This window comes from Brassica napus, chromosome C1 (genome assembly GCF_020379485.1).
Source record: "Brassica napus cultivar Da-Ae chromosome C1, Da-Ae, whole genome shotgun sequence".
NCBI lineage: Eukaryota > Viridiplantae > Streptophyta > Magnoliopsida > Brassicales > Brassicaceae > Brassica > Brassica napus.
The window spans coordinates 33,141,629-33,160,792 of record NC_063444.1 but is presented as its reverse complement, the minus strand read 5'-3'; the positions used below and the strand labels follow the sequence as shown (position 1 = coordinate 33,160,792).

Here is a 19,164-nt window from a genome sequence, read left to right as displayed (position 1 = left end):
AACTAAAGTTTAATATTTTCTAAATGTTTTTATAAACAAAAAATAATATTTTGGATATGTATATTTTTATGTTTAATAACATTTAGAAAATACTTAACTTTAATTTCTATATTTTTATTTACATTTGATATACAAAATATCAAAAAATAGTTTAGACTATTTATAATTTTGTCTAACAAGATAAGAGTTATGACATCTAAAAAAATCAAGACATAAAATTTATAAATATTTAAATGTTTAATGTGAATAATAAATTAAATTTCAAATACCAAATAAACCAAAAGTAAAAAATCATTATAATAAATTATCAATAACGGAAATAAACTAACACCAAATCCAAATCACATCAACTAGTTTTGGTTCTTTTTACCATCGTTCATTTTATTTTCTCCAAGTGACATAGTGAAATCTTCATTAAAATATAAAAATCACAAATATAAAACTGAAAAGAAAAAACCTAACTTTTTTTGTCAGTATATAACTTCTTAATTAGAAATTTAGAATATAAAACATAATCTAAAAACATAATTAAAAATTAAAAAAAGAAGTAAAAGTTATTTATTGGTTCAACCAGTGGTTCAACCGGTATCGGGTTCCGGGTTTTACTGGATTTTTGTGGGTTTTTGCGGGTTTCTAAATATTGAGTTTTGCACGAAACCCAAACCGAATTTTTTCTGGGTTGCCGGATTTACCGGTTTCCGCGGGTTCGGGTCGGGTTTCAAAACACTGGCCGGAACCTATACAAGATAATATGCGAAGGAATATTTAATTATATAATTTTGCTTTTGGTCAACTTATAAAAGTCATTCTCTGTGCTTTCAATCTTTAATCTTAAATTAAACTTTGATCAATTTATTAAACGATCATCGTCGTCGCAGCGGAGCAAAATCGAAATCGAAATCGATGTCGACGCACTCGTTTCGTTGAAGCAGGCAATTTGAAGAAGAAGAAGATCGAAGATGGATCCGGAGCAGACGTTTATAAGGGTTCAGGAGAGGTTTTCACAGATCTTAAATCCAAGGATTAGGGCTTTGTTAGAGTATACATTCCTCTTCGTCGCCATCACTTTGTTCTCCATCCTCGTCGTTATGCACGCCAACTATGTTCAGCAGGTACTCTATTCACTCTCTCTCTCTTTTTGTTTTTACTTTTCATTTGTAAAAGATCTGAACTTTAATAAGTCTGAAATTAGAGTTTGTATCATTTTTTTTTCTCGTTTGATCAGACTTTTATGTTAATTGTGGAGCTTAAGCCTATAAATATTGATAGAAGGTATTTTGATTTGGAGACTAGTGTTATATCCTTCTCTAAGGTCATAGAATCCGCCCCAAGATACATTTCTGATTTCCTTATGTTTACGGCAAATAGATAGAATACAAATTCACATTTTGATTTCTTTGTGGCACACTTCAATTTTAAGCCTGGTTGTTCAAGTGAGCTGACTGGAGTAGAGTTATCTGAAGCAGAGCTTTTACAAATCAAGGTATGTAATGTAACCTCTGATGCGAGTTTGCTTTATTTTCCTGGCACCCGTTTAGTTGATAAATTTGTCTTCATCCTTAGTTCTCTCTACAACATATATGGCACTAACTTATCTGTGTTGTTGTATAGATAACAAGCGCGGGGTTGTGGTCACGTACTGATGAAAGTACCGCTGCTCATGTTCCTCAAGTCGAAGCTTCAGCTGACAACTTAGAACAAGTCTCAAAGAATGATCAAGGTGATTCTTTATCTTCAGGAGTAGACTCTGGTTGAGTTGGTTTAGATAGGGGCTGATGCTGCTTCTTTTTTAAATCATGTAGAAAGCTGTGCTACTGAAGAGAATGCTGATGATACATTTTTCAAAAATGACAAGGAAGATCCCCGGACTAGTTTCTCCGTGTCTGCAAAAGAGACTGTCAGAGCAGCTATTCTTCGCTTTCCCAAAAAGTTTTATAGGCGCATATCTTTCGTTTTGCTGCATACAGCACGGTTCCTCAGAGGTGTTAGAAAAATATGGGTGAGTTGTCTCTTTAACTGACTTAGAATATCCCCGAATAATTAGTTCCTCTTTGTTTCTTTTGCTTTTGTTTCTCAAAATATGACTTATATCTTCTTGCTTACGGCTGTTATATATAAGCGTTTTCTCTCCTCTGCGAGGTTTCTGTTGAATATTCTTGGCAACAATTATCATGATTCTTTTGCTCGGAAATATATGCTACTGGAAGATTTAAGTGGCTCAATTGTTAGGGTGTGGAATTTTTTCATTACTGCCTCCCTTTGTTTTGTGAGGAAAATGAACTTAGGTCTAGTTACGGAATTTGGCTCTTTAAAGATATCTATATTTTGGTGGCACAGTACTTTATGATCTGTTGAGTTTTTTTTTGTCTTTGACTAAACAAATTATTTTGGTCTTCAAAATTTTAAATGCAGAACGTTATTGCCATACCGCTGAATCTTAATTTGCCCAAATTGTTTCATGTGCTGTATATGGATAAGGTCAACTACTATGCAGGTAAAAGCCTTCTCAATAGAATCTCTATTATATATCTATAGTGGTTTTGTTCTTCATATCTAATGAACCCATCAGACAATGATGAGCCTTTCTACAAATGAAAAATTGAATCTGAATGCAAACATTACATTGTTAACATTTCTTGTTCCAGATAGGCAAAGTACCAAAAGTTTCAATTTTCATTTATGAGGTTTAGGGATTAGAAGAGGAAAATCACACAAGTTGGACTTTTGGTCTGTTTTGGGTGGGAAGATGTATGCACTTACTGCTGTGGTATGTTTGAAATTAATTTGTTTGTCGATTGTTTGTGACAGTTCAATGGCTTGAGAGAAGAACTCAAGAGTTTGAGCCAACATATCTATATACTATGGAAAAGGTAAAGATTGTTCTCTGTTAAGAATTCAAAGCTGACTAGCGGAAGATCCATGAGCATCTTATACCCTAGAATAAACTATTTTGTTAAGGAAGATTTAAAAAATGAGGAACTCTTCAGTTGAAATTCTGGTTCGATCTTACAGTTGCTTTGCCCTATTTCCATATAGGGTTACTTTTTGCTGCCTGATGAAGCAAAGTCACGGCATAACATTCACACTGCAAATGTAAGCATATCAGCACGGCATCCCTGCTTTGGCAACAGGTAATACTCATGTTATTGCCCCTCGTTATGGAAACAATTAAAATTTAATTGGATAGGCTGGATACTGATGATGAGCTTCGTAAAATTAAAATTAAATTGCTTTTGCAGGTGGCAGCAACTTACTATAAACAGAGTTGTAGGATATGATACAATTATAATGAATAGCTTGCAGAACTCTGCTGGTCAAGGTAGGTATTAGCTGTTTGTCTGGTTGATAGAGCCCATGCAAGTTTCATTAATCGTGGGTCTCTTCATTTTGCAATTAGGCAGAGCGAAGTTATATATCTGCATCCTTCTAGGCCTGTGATTCCTTGCTTTTGTAGCTTGTGTGCAACCTATTTCCATCTGGAAGTTTAGCATACTCTAACAAGAGACTCTCTGTTTATATTTTATTGATACCTTAATTATCATCTAGGAAATGCATGAAAATGCATAATGTAAAATAATCACTGTCACTGTCATTACCGCCTGCGCATGTCCGTTTGATTATTTTTATCTATATGCTATTGTGAAAGCTGGAGATTTCACCTCATATAACTGCGAACTTCACCCATTACAGGTTACATGTACAACTTTCAGACAAGAGAGTTTTACAATCTTAGTTACTCCCAAGAACTTTCTGAAGGTTCTTCGCAATTTGGAGGTATGTCATGTTCTGTATCATGAACAACATATGTTAAAAAGTTTACCTTGAATCTCTCAAATCTCTTTAGTGTGAGCATCATGTTGGATTGGAAGATCTGGTTAAGGCGGCGTTAGTAGCTCTTGCAACTTTCTCTTTAGATCAGTATAACCATTTGCTTAAGTAATATCATTATTCCGGGCTTATGCAGATTACTTGGTGACAAAATGTGGTGTCCTTATGATGTCTCTGTTTGTGTTTTTCACAACCACAATGTCTGTGTCATTCACTTTGCGAGAGACACAAACTCGCATGTTGAAGTTCACAGGTTTGTCTTTCTTCTGTTTCACTAGCCACCTAGCCGGTGGTTTCCCATCTTTGCTTCTCAAAATTTATCTTTGTTTGGATATCAATTTTTTGCAGTGCAGCTTCAACACCATGCTCAGCATCGGTTACCAACGTTTCAGTTGATCTTTGTGCACGTGATTGAATCCCTCGTCTTTGTACCGGTATGCATACACATCCCTGGTTCGTTTTGTATTACAACATTTCAGAGTATTCTCTCGTGACTGACAATCTGACATAATATAATCATTTGAAATTGCAGATAATGATTGGGATTCTCTTCTTCCTGTTTGAGTTTTACGACGATCAGCTATTAGCTTTCATGGTCCTAGTTCTTGTCTGGCTATGCGAATTATTCACCCTGATAAGGTTTGGTCTTTCTTTTGCCTCAGTTAGCTCCCTTGCAACCAATTAAAAGTTTGTTCCTTAACTGATAATTAACAAAAGTCCTATGTTTCAAATGTTGTAGTGTTAGGACACCAATATCGATGAAGTTCTTCCCGCGTTTCTTTTTGCTCTACTTCTTGGTGTTCCACATTTATTTCTTCTCGTATGCATATGGTAAGGACTGATTAACTACTGTCTATATTTTTCAGAGACGTCACGTTCTAAATGTCTCCTACTGCTTAACTTTCTCAACAGGTTTTTCTTATCTAGCGCTAATGACAACCGCTGCATTCATGCAACACTTGATTTTGTATTTCTGGAACCGTTTTGAGGTAAACTTTGATCCCAATAGCTCTCAGTGGAAAGTTCTTTCTTTATCTAAATACTAAACCACAAAAGTCTGCAGGTACCGGCACTTGAGAGGTTCCTTCAAAGCCGACAGTCGCATCTTCACCAACATCCAGACTTCCACATCACTTCCTCAACAATCCTAGCGTCAACTCTTCACATCACAAGGCTGAACAGAACAACAAGAAACCGAGCTCCGTCTGGTCCAAACAACCCAACCCCAAACCAAAACACAGAATCAAGATCTCCAGCAGCAGCAGCAGCAGTAGCGGATGCAGGAGACGAGAATCAAATGCAAAATCAACCGCAAGAAGTGAACACAGCAAACGCCATTCCTGTAGAGCCTAATCCGCACGCAGGCGCTATGAGCTCGTTCAGCTCGATGTTACTACGGATTTTAGGCGGTGCTTCCTCAGAAGGATTTAACTCGTTTCTCTCGATGTTTAGGGATGTGAGAGATGAAGATGAAGCTCAAGTGTTCGCAGATACTTCCCCTCCGAACCCTCATCATGATACTCTTTAAATATATTCCTTTGTTTGCTGTATATCGTTTTTTTTGTTCTGGTTTTCTGTTCAGTCAGTGGCCAGAGAAACAAACATTTGGGATACAAACAGAGAGGCTTGATAGAGAAATGGTAAAACGGTTGGTAAAGAATTTATGACACTGTTTTGGAGAAAATGAGCTTTTATGCTTAGTATTTGCGATCCGCAACTAGTTATTGACAGCATAAAACTATGATTAAAACTAGTGGTATTCCGGAGGATAGCGCCGGGTTCGTATGTTTTATCTTACAATTCATTTTACGGTTTCAGTAAAAAAATATTTCAAAAATATGAATATGAAAATATGTTGAAAGAGAATGATATTCATTTGATAGTGGTTAGGGAGTATTACTTTGTTTTTTTTAAGTTGATTAGTTCAAAGTGGAATATCATAAGTGGTTGTGACTAATCGATTCGATAAAAGTAGAATAAAAAACCGATATTCGTAACAAAGTTAATTTAATTGAAATTTAAACATAAAGTAAAGTAGATGTTTTATTTAGAGAACATATGTATACTCTGTTAAGTACCATGTGGACAGTATATGGAAGGAACGGCATTTGAAGTTCTATTTTATAGACTAATTTGAATTTAAACGTGTGTAATAAGCACATGTGTTACCAGCTCGAAAGACATCTCATCATTAGTTCATTGTATTTTGTTAGTAATTCTAGTAGATGGTTTGTCAAAATGTTGATGTTTATATTTTTGTACGCCCGTTTGATTTGAGCGGTCTTGACTAAAACTGTTGATGATTTCGTGATATTATGTTTCCCCTCAAAGAGTAGCTAGCACATGCAATGATATTTTCTTTGATTTTAATAAGTTTTTTATAATGCTTGATAGTTGATGATTTGAATTCATTTTTTGAATTATAATGAAGATAGCGATATTGAATTGGTATTACCAGTGACTAATTATGCTAAAATTTTATAAGTAAAATCTGAATTGCTAAATTTTATTATTTGTTAAGGTGGACCCATTAAGTCTAAAAATGATATTTTTGCAAACTCAACTCATTATGGTAGAATGTGTAATGTCTAAAACATTCTTAAAAGTTTTATAAAAAAAATCATTTATACTTTGAGACAAAAAGAAGATAAATAATTTTGTTCTAAAAATTATTGTGTAACACTTATGAAGATTGCATCATGCTGTAATTTTTCTTTACTTGTAATTGATGTCATTTTGCTAAGTTAGAAATTTATCTGATATATTAGTTGAGGGAATCTTTTATAATAATTCTGAAATGACAAAGACGTAAATTATCAATCAAATTATCTAATTATATTATTTTTATTCAGCTGATTAGACCATTATAATAACATAAAATTAATTTTTATTTCTTAGTACTATAAAAATAAATTGATTACATATTCATATATAATCATTTGTTTTATAGTTTATCTCCAGCTGTAATACATATAATAATGTTCATTTCCTTAATGCGTTGGAATTTTACACATACGTCTTAGAATCAATATTTAAATTTTCTTAATAATTAAAATTAATCTATACAATTTAATTTAATTGGGAGGAGATAGAGACAACACCAATATACATCACATTTCCCCTCATTGTATAATTCCTAATACTTCCTAGAACTTGTACTCAGACCGGGCCGACTTGGTAGGATGACTCCACCTTTCACGGCCATCTCCATTGTATTCGCCACCTTGTCTAACTTAGCTCAATGAATTTGCCGACTCATTGAGAAAGAAACATAAATAAATAGGATTCTGAATCAATAACATGCTTACTTATTCCTTATGCTATCTGGCGAGTAGATCATTTATCTATTTACTCTGTTTGGAACATAAGCTTTAAATTTTCTAGCAAAAGATACATTTTCAATCTTATTTTGTATTTGAGATAGAACTGGACTTGACAATGGATCAACCATCATTTACATCAAGTAATGCCCAATTTAGATTAAGAGGAAGCACAACCATAGCGTAAACACCAATCTGCAGTCACATATCCGGTTGCACCAAACACAGTCCCATCGAAATCTACTCTTTTAAAACGCCAAATACAATAACATTTGGATTACTATCAAGTTATTTTCTGAAAAAACAATGTGGGAGAAAACAAACTTGAGTGAACGAAATTCTGTTTACATTGTTAACGAAAAACACTCAAGGTAATAGAAACTAAGATTAAACAATATTTAAAATACACATAACATCAAGACTGCTGGAAACGAAAAATGAACATCTTATTATTGACGAGGCAGACACGATTTTTTTTTCAAAATAAATTTTGTTATTGAGTTATTCTTGTTGCAATGAAAAGTTTCCATTTTTGTTCACCGGCGCATTTCTCTCCAGCTTCGCCTTCCTTCTTCCAACAATGTCCTCGTAGTCCTCCTGCATCTATTTGATATATAAGCTTTGTTAAATAACCAAAAAGAATGAATAGACACAGCTTCGAACGTTATCAAACATTTATGTTTCTAAAAAGAGAGTGAAAGTTCTTGACAAAAAAAAAGAAAAGAATGAAAGATACTCACTTTGGATAAGTCGGAGATAAATTCTTCTTTTTCTTTCAAAAGAAAAAAACTATGGTAAAAAATATTAATACTCTGTTTCCAAACATTAGATTCATTACATCACCTGATCAAAATACAGTCATATGATATCATATCACTAAAGCCGGCGTCTTTATAGCATATACAATGAATATATGTGTTACAGGAATTAGGGTTTGAATAAGGGTTTTGACACACACAAAAACACATATCATTGACAATGGAAAAAAACCTTCAAATATGCTTGAACATCATGGAGATCATATCCTCTCTGTTTGATGTACTCCGGAAACTCAAGAGATGGAGCTTTCAAGCTCCTACTGCAGTCGCTGATGAGACTTGTTTAAGCCTGGTGAAGAATGCTTGTTTGTCCTATTAAAGGAGAGAGAGAGAGAGAGAATGAGTTAAGCATTCACTGTGATAAACTTCCATCTTTGAGGTCTTTGGCTGCTTCAGTAAGTTCAATGAACTTATTAAAGCCAGAGGTTGCAGCTCCTCTGCCAAGAGCTGCTCCCTCGTTAACACATCCTTGCTGTTTGCTATAAACCCATCTGTCGTACCCGGATTAGTGATTACCAGCAGCAATGCAGGTAAATTGGAACCACTTGTGGCATTGCCCCTGAAACAGAGGGCTATGTCAACCCTGGGTCATACTTGTTGAAATCATTAAGTATGATCTGCTGATCAGCTTTATTAAGACCCTGCATCAACACCACAAAATGTTTCAGAGTTAGTGTCCGGCAATCCAAATATTTATATATACATATCTATGTGTTAAAGATGGTGCCATGGTCTTTTTTATCTAGACTCAGTCACGTGAGAATGTAACATGACTTTCAAATAGATGATATTGTAGATAGGACTCTGCCTTCAAGCTAATTGGTTATTATAGAATTTGGGAATTAAAATCACTTTGAGTTCCAAGATGCGTTGAAACTCCATGGGAGTTCCTTCTAGACATGATAAGTGTCTGCCACTGAATCTTAAGAAGTGCTTTAGCTCTGCTTATTTCACTCTCACAAATTCCCAGTAGCTGGCAGCAGTTGAAGTCTGCAAATATCACAAACTTCAGATTTAAAAGGCTAAAGTATATACAATAGCATACTGAAACAAATACTCTATAATACCAACTGTGTTTTTTTTTTTTTAGCAAAGGCATTATGATACCAAAATGCTTCATGCTCAGATAACATCAATAACAATTTTTTTTTAGAAAACAGAGACACCAGCAGAGATACATATCCGTAAATTGGCTAACCTATCTGGCAAGGGAAGGAATTTCTAGAAGAATTGTCTTCATGGCTTGCTTATCTAGAAACATCTATGAAACCAAGAACAAAAAAAAGAAACAAAATAATCATCTTCCAACTCTAAACAGATAAAAAAGAAGGCTCTGATACATAACCTGCGAGAGGGACGTCATGCCGATTTACGCCGAACCGCTAAGTCAAAGTTGTGTTGTTCATCGCTGGAAGATGGGATATTTGTACTCGAAGCTTCATCGATGAAGTCAATTGAATGATGCAGAGTGGGAAAAGTGGGTTAATCACGCAGAAGTTGGGAGTAAAGAACGTATCAATGCAAGGAGGAGACGTTAAAGAGAAGTAATAAACGTTTAAGTTTTCTGGAAATTTCGTCTGATAAAATACCAGGGTCTTAGAGCATGTCCAAAGGAGTATCTAAGACACTTCTAAATGATGTATCTAAGTATTTATGTGATTAACTTTAAATCAAAAAGACATAATTTAGATAGATATGGTTCTACAATTGGAGGTTTTGGATCCACTTCTAAATGACATGTGTCATTTTGTGAGAGATGGTATTTAAAAAAAATGTTCTTTGTATATGTTATATGTTTTTATGTCAAGTTAATTTAAATTTTATGTAATTCAATAATTATATTTTTTTATTATAGAGTGTGATGCAAGTAATCAAATCTCTTATTACAAATTTTCAAATTTTTGAAATTTAGAACTTTTAATTGGTTCTACCATTGGAGTGACTAAAATTAAACAAGTATCAAAATTTTTTAGTTAAATTATTTTCATTAAAAAAATTGATTTAGAACTCTAATAGTGAATCTATTGTTGTAGATGGTCTTAGGCGAGAAGGCGAGGAAACTTAATTTAAAATGGGTTTGAATTGTTTTCTGAAGCCCATACGCAAGTGTAAAGCAAAAACTCAAATATTGAAGCCTAATAAGAGAGATTTTAATGACACGTGTCTTTAATTGCCCCCACTTGATGTGAAAGCCTAAAAAGAAAGAAAAGTCCCCTTTATTTATATAGATATCTATCTACCTCCAATAAATTAACAGAAAACTAATAGTTAACTATCTTAAACATGACTAGATGTTTTGCCCGCATATGCAAGATACGTAATTAGTACATCAATACTATTAAAACACAAACATTTTTATCTACTTACAAATAGTCTATGTCAAACCATTATATTTAACTACTATTTCTACTTATGTATAACTTAATTATTATTCAATATAAATTCTAACCTAAAATTAAGTAATAAATAACTGATCAATTAATTTTAAAAATAATAAATTCAATTTATATTAACACCAAATTTAAGTAACTAATCAATTATATTTATTTATTAATAAAAAAATTATATATGCCTACTAATTCGTATATATACAATTTTACATTAGTCCAAATGCAAGAAATAAATTCTTCAAAATCCTCACCAAATGCATAATAATATAACTCTTATAGATAAGAGTATTAAAATTAGATACATATATATATATAGTTAGCTAATATTAATATTTAATGATATGATGGAACATGTTATTATTAATATTTTTACGAGTATAGTTTTACGGGTTATTCCAACAAACAGGTAAAATATTTATCAAATATAAAATTAACTAACAAAACAGAAAACACATTTTAAGTTAGGCTTGGGAGTCTATGTACCCGTTGGGATACGGGTTCGGTATTTTGAATTTTGGTTCTAATTTACATCCTATGTCTAATTCTGGTAAATTTGTAAGTACGGATCGGGTTCGGATATAACACATCGTTTTTGATTCTAATTTGTATCACATCGTAAAACTCATAAAGTAACCATCCAACGTTTGAATTCGGATTGTAAATACTTATTTATAGAGAAATAGATATTTAGAGTAATTAATTAAAATTTTAATACTAATTTTTAGATATCATTTCAAAGTAATATAGAATGGAATATATGAAGTACATATTTATGCTTCAAATATTTATATTTGTGATTAATTTGAATATCCGAAACGGTTTTCTGGATTTTATTCGGATATTTTGGTTTTTCGAGTTATCTGTTTGAGTTTGTCTAATAGCACTTCGGGCCCGAATATGTTTTGAACCACTGTACAACATTCTTTTGGTATTTCTTATATTTCAGAGTACGAATTAGGTTTGTTGGTTTGGGTTTGGTTCGAACTTCAGGTTACATATTTTATGCCATGGCCTACTTTAGATAAAGAGAAAATGTGATTAATAAAGTTTTCACCAAAAAAGTATCTCGCGCTTTGAAAGCGCAAGTCGAAATCTAGTGTATTATTAATTTATAAACCAATAACTTTAAATCAAACATCAAATTTATACTATTTCTTTTATGAATTTTTCTCTTCTTTGATTTTTAACTTTTATTGACTGGAAATATATATTAGTATAGGATAGTAAAATTATTTTGTTTATTTTTTTCTAAATGCGTTGTTATTTTAGCTAGTTTGTATTATATTTATTTACAATAAATTATCTAATAAATAAATAAATATGTTATTACTAATATATAATGATGTTACTAAATCATATTTTTGGAGTTATGAAAACCTAAAAAATCCCAACATAAATCAAAAACACAAAATATTAAATAGAACTCAACTTTGCATATTACATTAATGAAAGTAAATAAAACTATTGATATATGTATAATTATAATGTAAAATACCTTTTATAATAACTGAATAAAGATTCGAATAGAACGACAATTTGACAACCAAAACATTAAAATATGTAGTGTATGAGATAAAAACATCTCCAACCCTTTGTTATGTTCATCTATAAACGTCATAAACTTATAATATAGAAAAATATTCTCTACGTCATCTTTTTCTTCTTCAAAAATAGATATTACTATTTTTTCCTCTAAATATAGAGGCAATAGTATTCTTTCATTATAGAGTCATAATTTTTCTTTTATGTTAAAACTTTAATAATTATAACTAAAACAAATATGTTTTAGAGAGATACATTTTTTATATAAAAAAGAATCACATTTTTACATAATAGTCTTTCAAAAAAATATAGTTTAAAAAACGTTATAACTCTATGAAATCCTTGTGAAAATTAAACGTGAATAGGTTTAATTTCCAATTTTTATAAATATAAGGTACTTTTTTTGTTAAATAAAAAACGAATATTTTGAAAATATTTCTTCTTAGAGGCAAACATAGAGAAATACATTGGAGAGAAATGCATCTTTATTTAGAATTACTCTAATGTAAGAAAATTAAATAATATTATTACCATTCTTCTAAACATATTTTTAATATTCTAGTATAATAATATATCTAATATTCTAACCTATTTTAAATTTTTAGTATAATGATAAATATAATTATTCTTGTATATAATACTAATTATAAAAATTCAAGCATAAAAAGAAACATGTAGATAAATATAAAATAAATACATTGAATTATCTTTTACTTTTTTTTCAAACATTTTTCCATTTATCTTTTCAACTAAGTTTTGTTTATTTATATATATTGAATTAAATAAAAAAATTTATAATTATTCATTAAGGGTAACATAAACTTTAGACGCTCTAACTTTTAACGTGAGAGATCGAATGCGAAAAATCAGTTCGCAAATAATTATATTGATACTAGGTTTAAAATCTGCGTCTTATGTGGGATGAGCATTGTGTATACAAATTAGTTTTGCGTACTACAACTTATTTTAGGTTCTTTTAAATATTATATAATAATAAATATTTATTAAATAATTAAAAAGCTATTAGTTATTACGTATATAATTAAATATGCGCAAACACATAAATCAAAACAATTACTCTTTTTTACTTGCAATCATCTTGTGGTAAATAAATAAAAACAATAATTTATATATATTTATATGGTATATAATTTAAATGATATCGACATAGATATAATATATTTTAATATAGATATCTACTAAATAAGACTTCGTATTCATATGGTTTTATGATTATTTGCATAGTTTTATAACAATAATTTTAACTGTTGATAATAAAATTTTCAATGTGGGCCTTTTAATAGTTGTAATAATTTTATAATAATTTTAAAAATTCAATGCAATTTTTAAAATTAAAATATTAAGTTGTCAATATTTTTTAAATTAAAATTTTGAAATTAAAATGTTCATATATTTTATATGGTATATAGTTTAAGTTAAACGAATATTAAATATATATATATATATATATTAGTATGAATATATATCAATTGAGTCTTCCTACTCATATGGTTTTATAATCATTTTAATCTTGTTACAACAAAACTTTTAAACTATTGATCATAATTTTTAAGTGTGAAAATTTTAACAGTTTTGGTAATTTATAGTTATTTAAAAATAATTCAAAATATAACTTATATGGAAAATCTAAATGTTTTTTATATGGTTAATGTATTGTTTATTTAATTCTACTAATATAAAATTAAACAAAAATTATACATGATACAAAAACTGTTATCAAAATTTTATTAGGTAATACTGTAGTTTTTATTTAAGAAAAGAATGAAGAATGTTTATGTGTACATTAATGATTAACTTTATGGTTAATAAATGAGAAATATAGTATATGTTTAGATGGACCAACATTTTTCTCTTAGAATTTTAAGAACCAATCTAGTGTTGATACATGATATAGGTTAAATGTTAGAATGCTTCTCAACTTATATATAATGGATTGTAAATGACTAGTTAGAAAATAAATCTGTATATACAATACCTGAGTATTAGATATGAGTATTAGGTAAGACATTTACAAATACTTGAAAAATAATTCCAAACGAATTCCATTCAAGAAGACAAATCAATTTTGTATAAATAAGTTAAGAAAATGTCTAAGTTTTGCATGGACATATCTTTACAACATTTTAGGTTGCAACATGTCATTACTAAAATGAATTTTAGAATTTTTTTAAAAAATTAGGTTTGTCCATATAAACATAGATTATATTTTCTATTAAACTAACAATCAAATTTATTAGTAGTATACAATAAATATCCTCATTCTTTCCTTAAATAAAATCAATGGAACTACCTAATATGATTAACATATATATGAAAATTAATGAATTTCAATAAAAAAATATTTGATAACAATTTTCGTATCCTACATCATTTTTTAACATTTTATATTATTAAGAAATTAAACAATCATAATAATTATATATTAGTTTTTTTCTTAGATGTTGTATTTTAAATTTTTTTAAACGGCTATAAATTATTAAAAATTTTAAAAGTCTCACGTTGAAATTTTTCATGATCAATGGTTTAACTTTTTTTTCATAACAATTTGTATCTTGTTATAAGAAAAAAGTTAAACAAGATCATAAAAAATTTCAACTTAAAGTGATTGGTATCGTCTTTAGAAGCTGTGGACAGCCTTTTTAATTTCTACAGCCATTTTTAAAGCAATCATGCTTTTATTTCGGAAGCTGTAGACAGACATTTAATTTCTACATTCATTTTTAAAAGCAATCATGTTTTTATTTTTAAAATTGAATCCAAAGCCAAAACATTAAAATAAAAAATATGTTAGCTTTAGAAATTAAAGCACTTTCTCTAGAGCTTTTATTTAGTGCTCTGAAAAAATTTTTACAGCAAAATAAACTAAAGCGAAATCTAAAACTTTAAAGCTTAAATCTTAGAACAAAAAATAGAAAGCTACAGCTTCAATCAATCACACCCATTGTCTCATAATTAAATATTACTTTTTTTAAAGAATAATCGTATTAACTTATTTTTTCCTGGGACTACAGTTTCTCTGAAATGATTTCTTATAAACTAATCAATATTTCCACTGTTTTTATTAAATAATGTATTATAAGTTTTAGTTTGTTTCAGTTAGATGATGATTTTAGTTTATAATTTAAAATTTATTAATTTTAATGTTTATAACCATTTGTATTTTTCAAAATTTAATTATTGATTGAATTATTTGACTGGGTAATTAATATATTTTCATTTTAGAAAAGGTAAGAAATTAAATGCATTCTAAATTTAAAAATCGGAAAAACTAATGGAATATTGTTTTTACCATAAATGAAACTATACATTTGTTAGATCATTTGTTTTCCCTTATTTCATGGAATCATCAAATTAGTCAACGAGTTTAGTTGGAAATACATAAATAGAAACATTGTCTTTCTAAAAACAGAGACTGTGCTTAGTTGGACATTGATCTCTAAGTTCTGTCTTAAACTGTAAGCCTTTTTGTTAGATCATTCTTTGTCCCTTATTTCATGGAATCATCAAATTAATCAGCGAGTTTAATTGGAAGTACTTAAATAAAAACATTGGTTCTTTCTATATCAAACAAACCCTGTCCATGTTTAAATCTCTATATAGGCACCTCTGTATATAAGCTGAATATAAATCTCTTTTCATCTGCATAGATACTAGGTTGCCTGTGTTTTAGCTGGACATTGATCTCTAAGTTCTGTCTTAAACTATAAGCTTTTTTTAACCATTGACTTTGAATTCCACAGATCTCATGATGATGATGTGGTACTGAGAAGGGGTTGGAAACTGAATCATCTCAAAGCGTTTCAATCATGAACAAAGAGAATGCTGTTTCTGGCAACGCCATACCGCTCCATGCCCATACTGCTTCAGAAGTGGATGTTACAACACAGAGTCTAGGACATGTCGTTAGAGCAAACACAAAGAGAGCATCCTTGGATGAGAAGAAAGCCAATGCACCTAAGAAGCGAGCTGTTCTTAAAGATATCACAAAGGAGATTTCAGCTAAGGTTCATGTTGTTAAGCACACACAATATTGCTTGCTTCTTACACTCCTAGTTTATATCAAATAATGATGACAATAGTATGCTTCTGATAACAACTCTTGTTACTACTGTCCATGTAGTTGGAGAACATCAAGCAGATAGAGAAGGTAGCATCTTCTGATGTATCCACTGTGGCAAGTATTCTGCAAGTCATTGACATTGATTCAGATAACAAAGATCCTCTACTTTGTAGCCTTTATGCACCTGAAATCTACTACAATCTGCGTGTTGCCGAGGTAATAAAATATCTTATAATGCTGCATTTGAGGCATCTGATTCCTAAATACTTGTCTACGCCTAGCAGCTTCAACGCAGACCATTTCCTGATTATATGGAAAGGATACAAAGAGATCTGACTCATACAATGAGAGGAATACTAGTTGATTGGCTTGTCGAGGTTAGTCTTTTACATCCTTTTTTTTTATATATATTTTGCTACGATTTAAAGTCTTGTTACAAAAAAAATTTCAGGTCTCAGAGGAATACAAACTTGTACCTGACACACTCTATCTCACAGTATATCTCATAGATTGGTTTCTCCATGGAAACTACATTGAAAGACAGAGGCTTCAATTGCTCGGCGTCACTTGTATGTTCATTGCTTCGTAAGTTTATAATCTCTTCCCCCCTAAAAATCACACAATGCTGGTAAGGAAGGCAACATCTAAAAATGAGTTTGGTGTGTTCTTGAAATGTTGTAAAGAAAATACGAGGAGAAATTTGTGCCACGCATTGAGGAGTTCTGCTTCATCACTGATAACACTTTCATAAAGGATCAGGTCTTGGAGATGGAGAGACAAGTACTGATGCATTTTAGCTTTCAGATTTACACACCCACTTCAAAAACATTCCTCAGGTAAATGTGAAAACACTTCAGATGTTCTAGTCTTTTTGGTGATTCTATGTTTCCATTCTTTTTTGCAGGAGATTTCTCCGGGCAGCTCATGCTTCTGATATGCAGAAACCAAGTGTCGAGATAGAGTTTCTGGCGAACTATCTCATGGAACTGACATTAATAGACTATAAGTTCTTGAAGTTTCTTCCTTCGGTTATCGCTGCTTCAGCTGTTTTCCTAGCTAAGTGGACACTGAACCAATCAAGCCACCCTTGGGTCTGTTCTCTCTTTGGTTTTTGTTAAGACAAATCTTGAATCTTGAATTTTGAACCTCACACAGCTTTTATTCTTTCATTTTATTGGGTTTAGAATCCAACTCTTGAGCATTACACAACGTTGAAAGCCTCAGACCTCAAAGCATCTGTTCACGCCTTGCAAGATCTACAGCTTAACACCAAAGGGTGCACCTTAGCTTCTATACGCATGAAGTATAAGCAAGAGAAGGTAAACAAAAAAAAGATTCAAGTTAAATCTCACTTTCTAGTTTGGTCGGTTTGGTTTGGTTTACGTTACTTTACATCTTTTTTATTACAACAGTTCAAATCAGTGGGGGTTTTGTCTTCTCCGGAGATACCTGACGGGCTATTCTGAATAGAGACTAAACACAAACAGAGTGGTTCTTCTCCTAGCCGATGCGTTTGCAACTTAGAAACCGGTGGTCTGGACCATCCCTTTTCCTCGTTCATCTGTCACTGCAAAAAAAATCTACATTGATAGCAGATTGTTATAACACGTTTTACCGAACGCTATCATAGATGACTTAGAAATTTTCGTACTATATAATAGCGTTAGATAAACGCTATAACAGAATGAAACCTAAAATATTATTTAATTAATGTTATTTTAAAATTTAAATGAACAGGAAAATAAAATTACTAATTTCGCCAATACTTACTAAAAAATTAAACTTAAGCACCAAATACATTATTTAAACCGTTTTGAGTAATGCTATCAAATGTATATAATAGCATTTTTCTAATGCTAAGAAAACTATTTAAACCAATAAACCCTAAACATAGTTTAAACCATAAACTCTATAGACAACCTTTAAAACTCTAATATCTTCAAATCTTAAAATTAAACTCAAAATTTTAATTTTCTTAATCTTAAACACAAATATTTAATCTTTAATATTTAATCAAACTCTATATCATAAATCCTAACTTTAAACATAAACTATATATTCAATACACTAAATATAACCTTCAAATCTTAAATCACAAAACTAAACTTTACTCTTAATCATAACTTTTTGTACAAACCATAAAATCTAAATTTAAAACTTTTAAATCAAACATACACATTTAGAAATGAATTATAAATCAGATTAATGGTAAACTACTAAAAACAAATAATAATAGACTAATTAATAAATAATAAAGCAAGCCTTTGAAAAAAAAACAGGAAGGAGAAGTAGTGGTGAGGCAGACCGGCGTCTCCGGTTAAGCGTGGTGCGGCGATGGTGTGACAGACCGGCGCTGGAGTCTTTTTTTTTTTTTTTTTTTTTTTGTAATTGTCAATGTATCCGAGTCATTCGTTTCCAGGCCTGAGATGCAGAAGGTCCTTCACTTCCTCTTAACCTTTAGCTGTGCGCTTATCGCAATGGAACATACTTTAAAGTGTTGAACTTTTTCTTCTTTTGGCTGGAGATTGAGATGCTTCAGGATTCTAATCTATCAATATTTAAATCTGAAGCCAAAAGTTCTCAGGTAACATATATAAATGGTTGTTCTACTTCGTGATGGTGATGAATCCTTGAGACATCTTTTGAAGGTATTACTAAGTTTTTTACTTTGGATTGTTCTTTTCACAAGGTTGAGATGGAGAGAACAGATCCGGAGGCGGAGAGAGAATAGACGCTATAGGAGCTTGTCGGAGGAATGGTAGAAGAAGCTTGACGACGGAGGAGGTAAGGCCTGGTCGTGCGGCGGAGATGCGAGTGCGGCAGAGACTGAAGAAGAACATGGTTTAGTGGCTGTATTAGGTTTAGTTAGGGTTAGTTAATAAACCAATTTGTAATAGTAAACAATGTAAACCAAAATTCAATTTATTGTAAACTAAATTTAATTTATAAATAAAATTAATTGTATTTTTAATTATAAAACAATTTTAGTTTAATTTTCAATTATTTTATTTTTAATTATAATTATTTTTAGTTTATCTAAGAATCTATATAGTAGTCTTTCCAGGGTCTGGATTCTCATATCCAGTAACCGGTAGACTTATTTGGTTCTACCAAACCGAGATTATTTTAATTGTAAGGGATGTATAATTTTTTCTATCTTCTACAATATTTTTAAACCCGATCCG

The 19,164-nt window shown here is 30.8% G+C and overlaps 2 protein-coding genes and 1 long non-coding RNA gene across 3 annotated transcripts; all 3 read left to right on the top strand.

Moving 5' to 3' along the window:
* The first annotated feature begins 810 nt into the window (after positions 1 to 810).
* LOC111202344 (membralin-like protein At1g60995) lies at positions 811 to 5,531 on the top strand. The gene is made up of 15 exons (XM_048745801.1): positions 811 to 1,112; positions 1,421 to 1,483; positions 1,612 to 1,720; positions 1,803 to 1,999; positions 2,413 to 2,494; positions 2,809 to 2,870; positions 3,037 to 3,131; positions 3,240 to 3,319; positions 3,691 to 3,774; positions 3,965 to 4,081; positions 4,177 to 4,262; positions 4,361 to 4,467; positions 4,568 to 4,659; positions 4,741 to 4,817; positions 4,892 to 5,531. The coding sequence occupies exons 1-15, from the start codon at positions 960 to 962 to the stop codon at positions 5,354 to 5,356; spliced, it is 1,869 nt and encodes a 622-aa protein (XP_048601758.1). The 5' UTR covers positions 811 to 959; the 3' UTR covers positions 5,357 to 5,531.
* A 10,194-nt stretch (positions 5,532 to 15,725) lies between these two features.
* On the top strand, positions 15,726 to 17,445 carry LOC111201953 (cyclin-A2-4-like). The gene is made up of 8 exons (XM_048743865.1): positions 15,726 to 15,923; positions 16,040 to 16,195; positions 16,261 to 16,356; positions 16,431 to 16,564; positions 16,663 to 16,815; positions 16,884 to 17,070; positions 17,164 to 17,298; positions 17,392 to 17,445. The coding sequence occupies exons 1-8, from the start codon at positions 15,726 to 15,728 to the stop codon at positions 17,443 to 17,445; spliced, it is 1,113 nt and encodes a 370-aa protein (XP_048599822.1).
* An 811-nt stretch (positions 17,446 to 18,256) lies between these two features.
* LOC125580748 lies at positions 18,257 to 18,945 on the top strand. The gene is made up of 2 exons (XR_007318493.1): positions 18,257 to 18,563; positions 18,669 to 18,945. It is a non-coding gene; the product is annotated as an uncharacterized LOC125580748 (long non-coding RNA).
* Positions 18,946 to 19,164: the final 219 nt, after the last annotated feature.

Coding starts and splice junctions, on each gene's coding strand:
- LOC111202344 (XM_048745801.1), top strand. CDS start 960: ATGGATCCGGAGCAGACGTTTATAAGGGTTCAGGAGAGGTTTTCACAG. Junction 1,113..1,420: donor ACGCCAACTATGTTCAGCAG/GTACTCTATTCA, acceptor TTCAATTTTAAG/CCTGGTTGTTCAAGTGAGCT. Junction 2,871..3,036: donor ATCTATATACTATGGAAAAG/GTAAAGATTGTT, acceptor ATTTCCATATAG/GGTTACTTTTTGCTGCCTGA.
- LOC111201953 (XM_048743865.1), top strand. CDS start 15,726: ATGAACAAAGAGAATGCTGTTTCTGGCAACGCCATACCGCTCCATGCC. Junction 16,565..16,662: donor ACTTGTATGTTCATTGCTTC/GTAAGTTTATAA, acceptor AATGTTGTAAAG/AAAATACGAGGAGAAATTTG. Junction 16,816..16,883: donor ACTTCAAAAACATTCCTCAG/GTAAATGTGAAA, acceptor TCTTTTTTGCAG/GAGATTTCTCCGGGCAGCTC.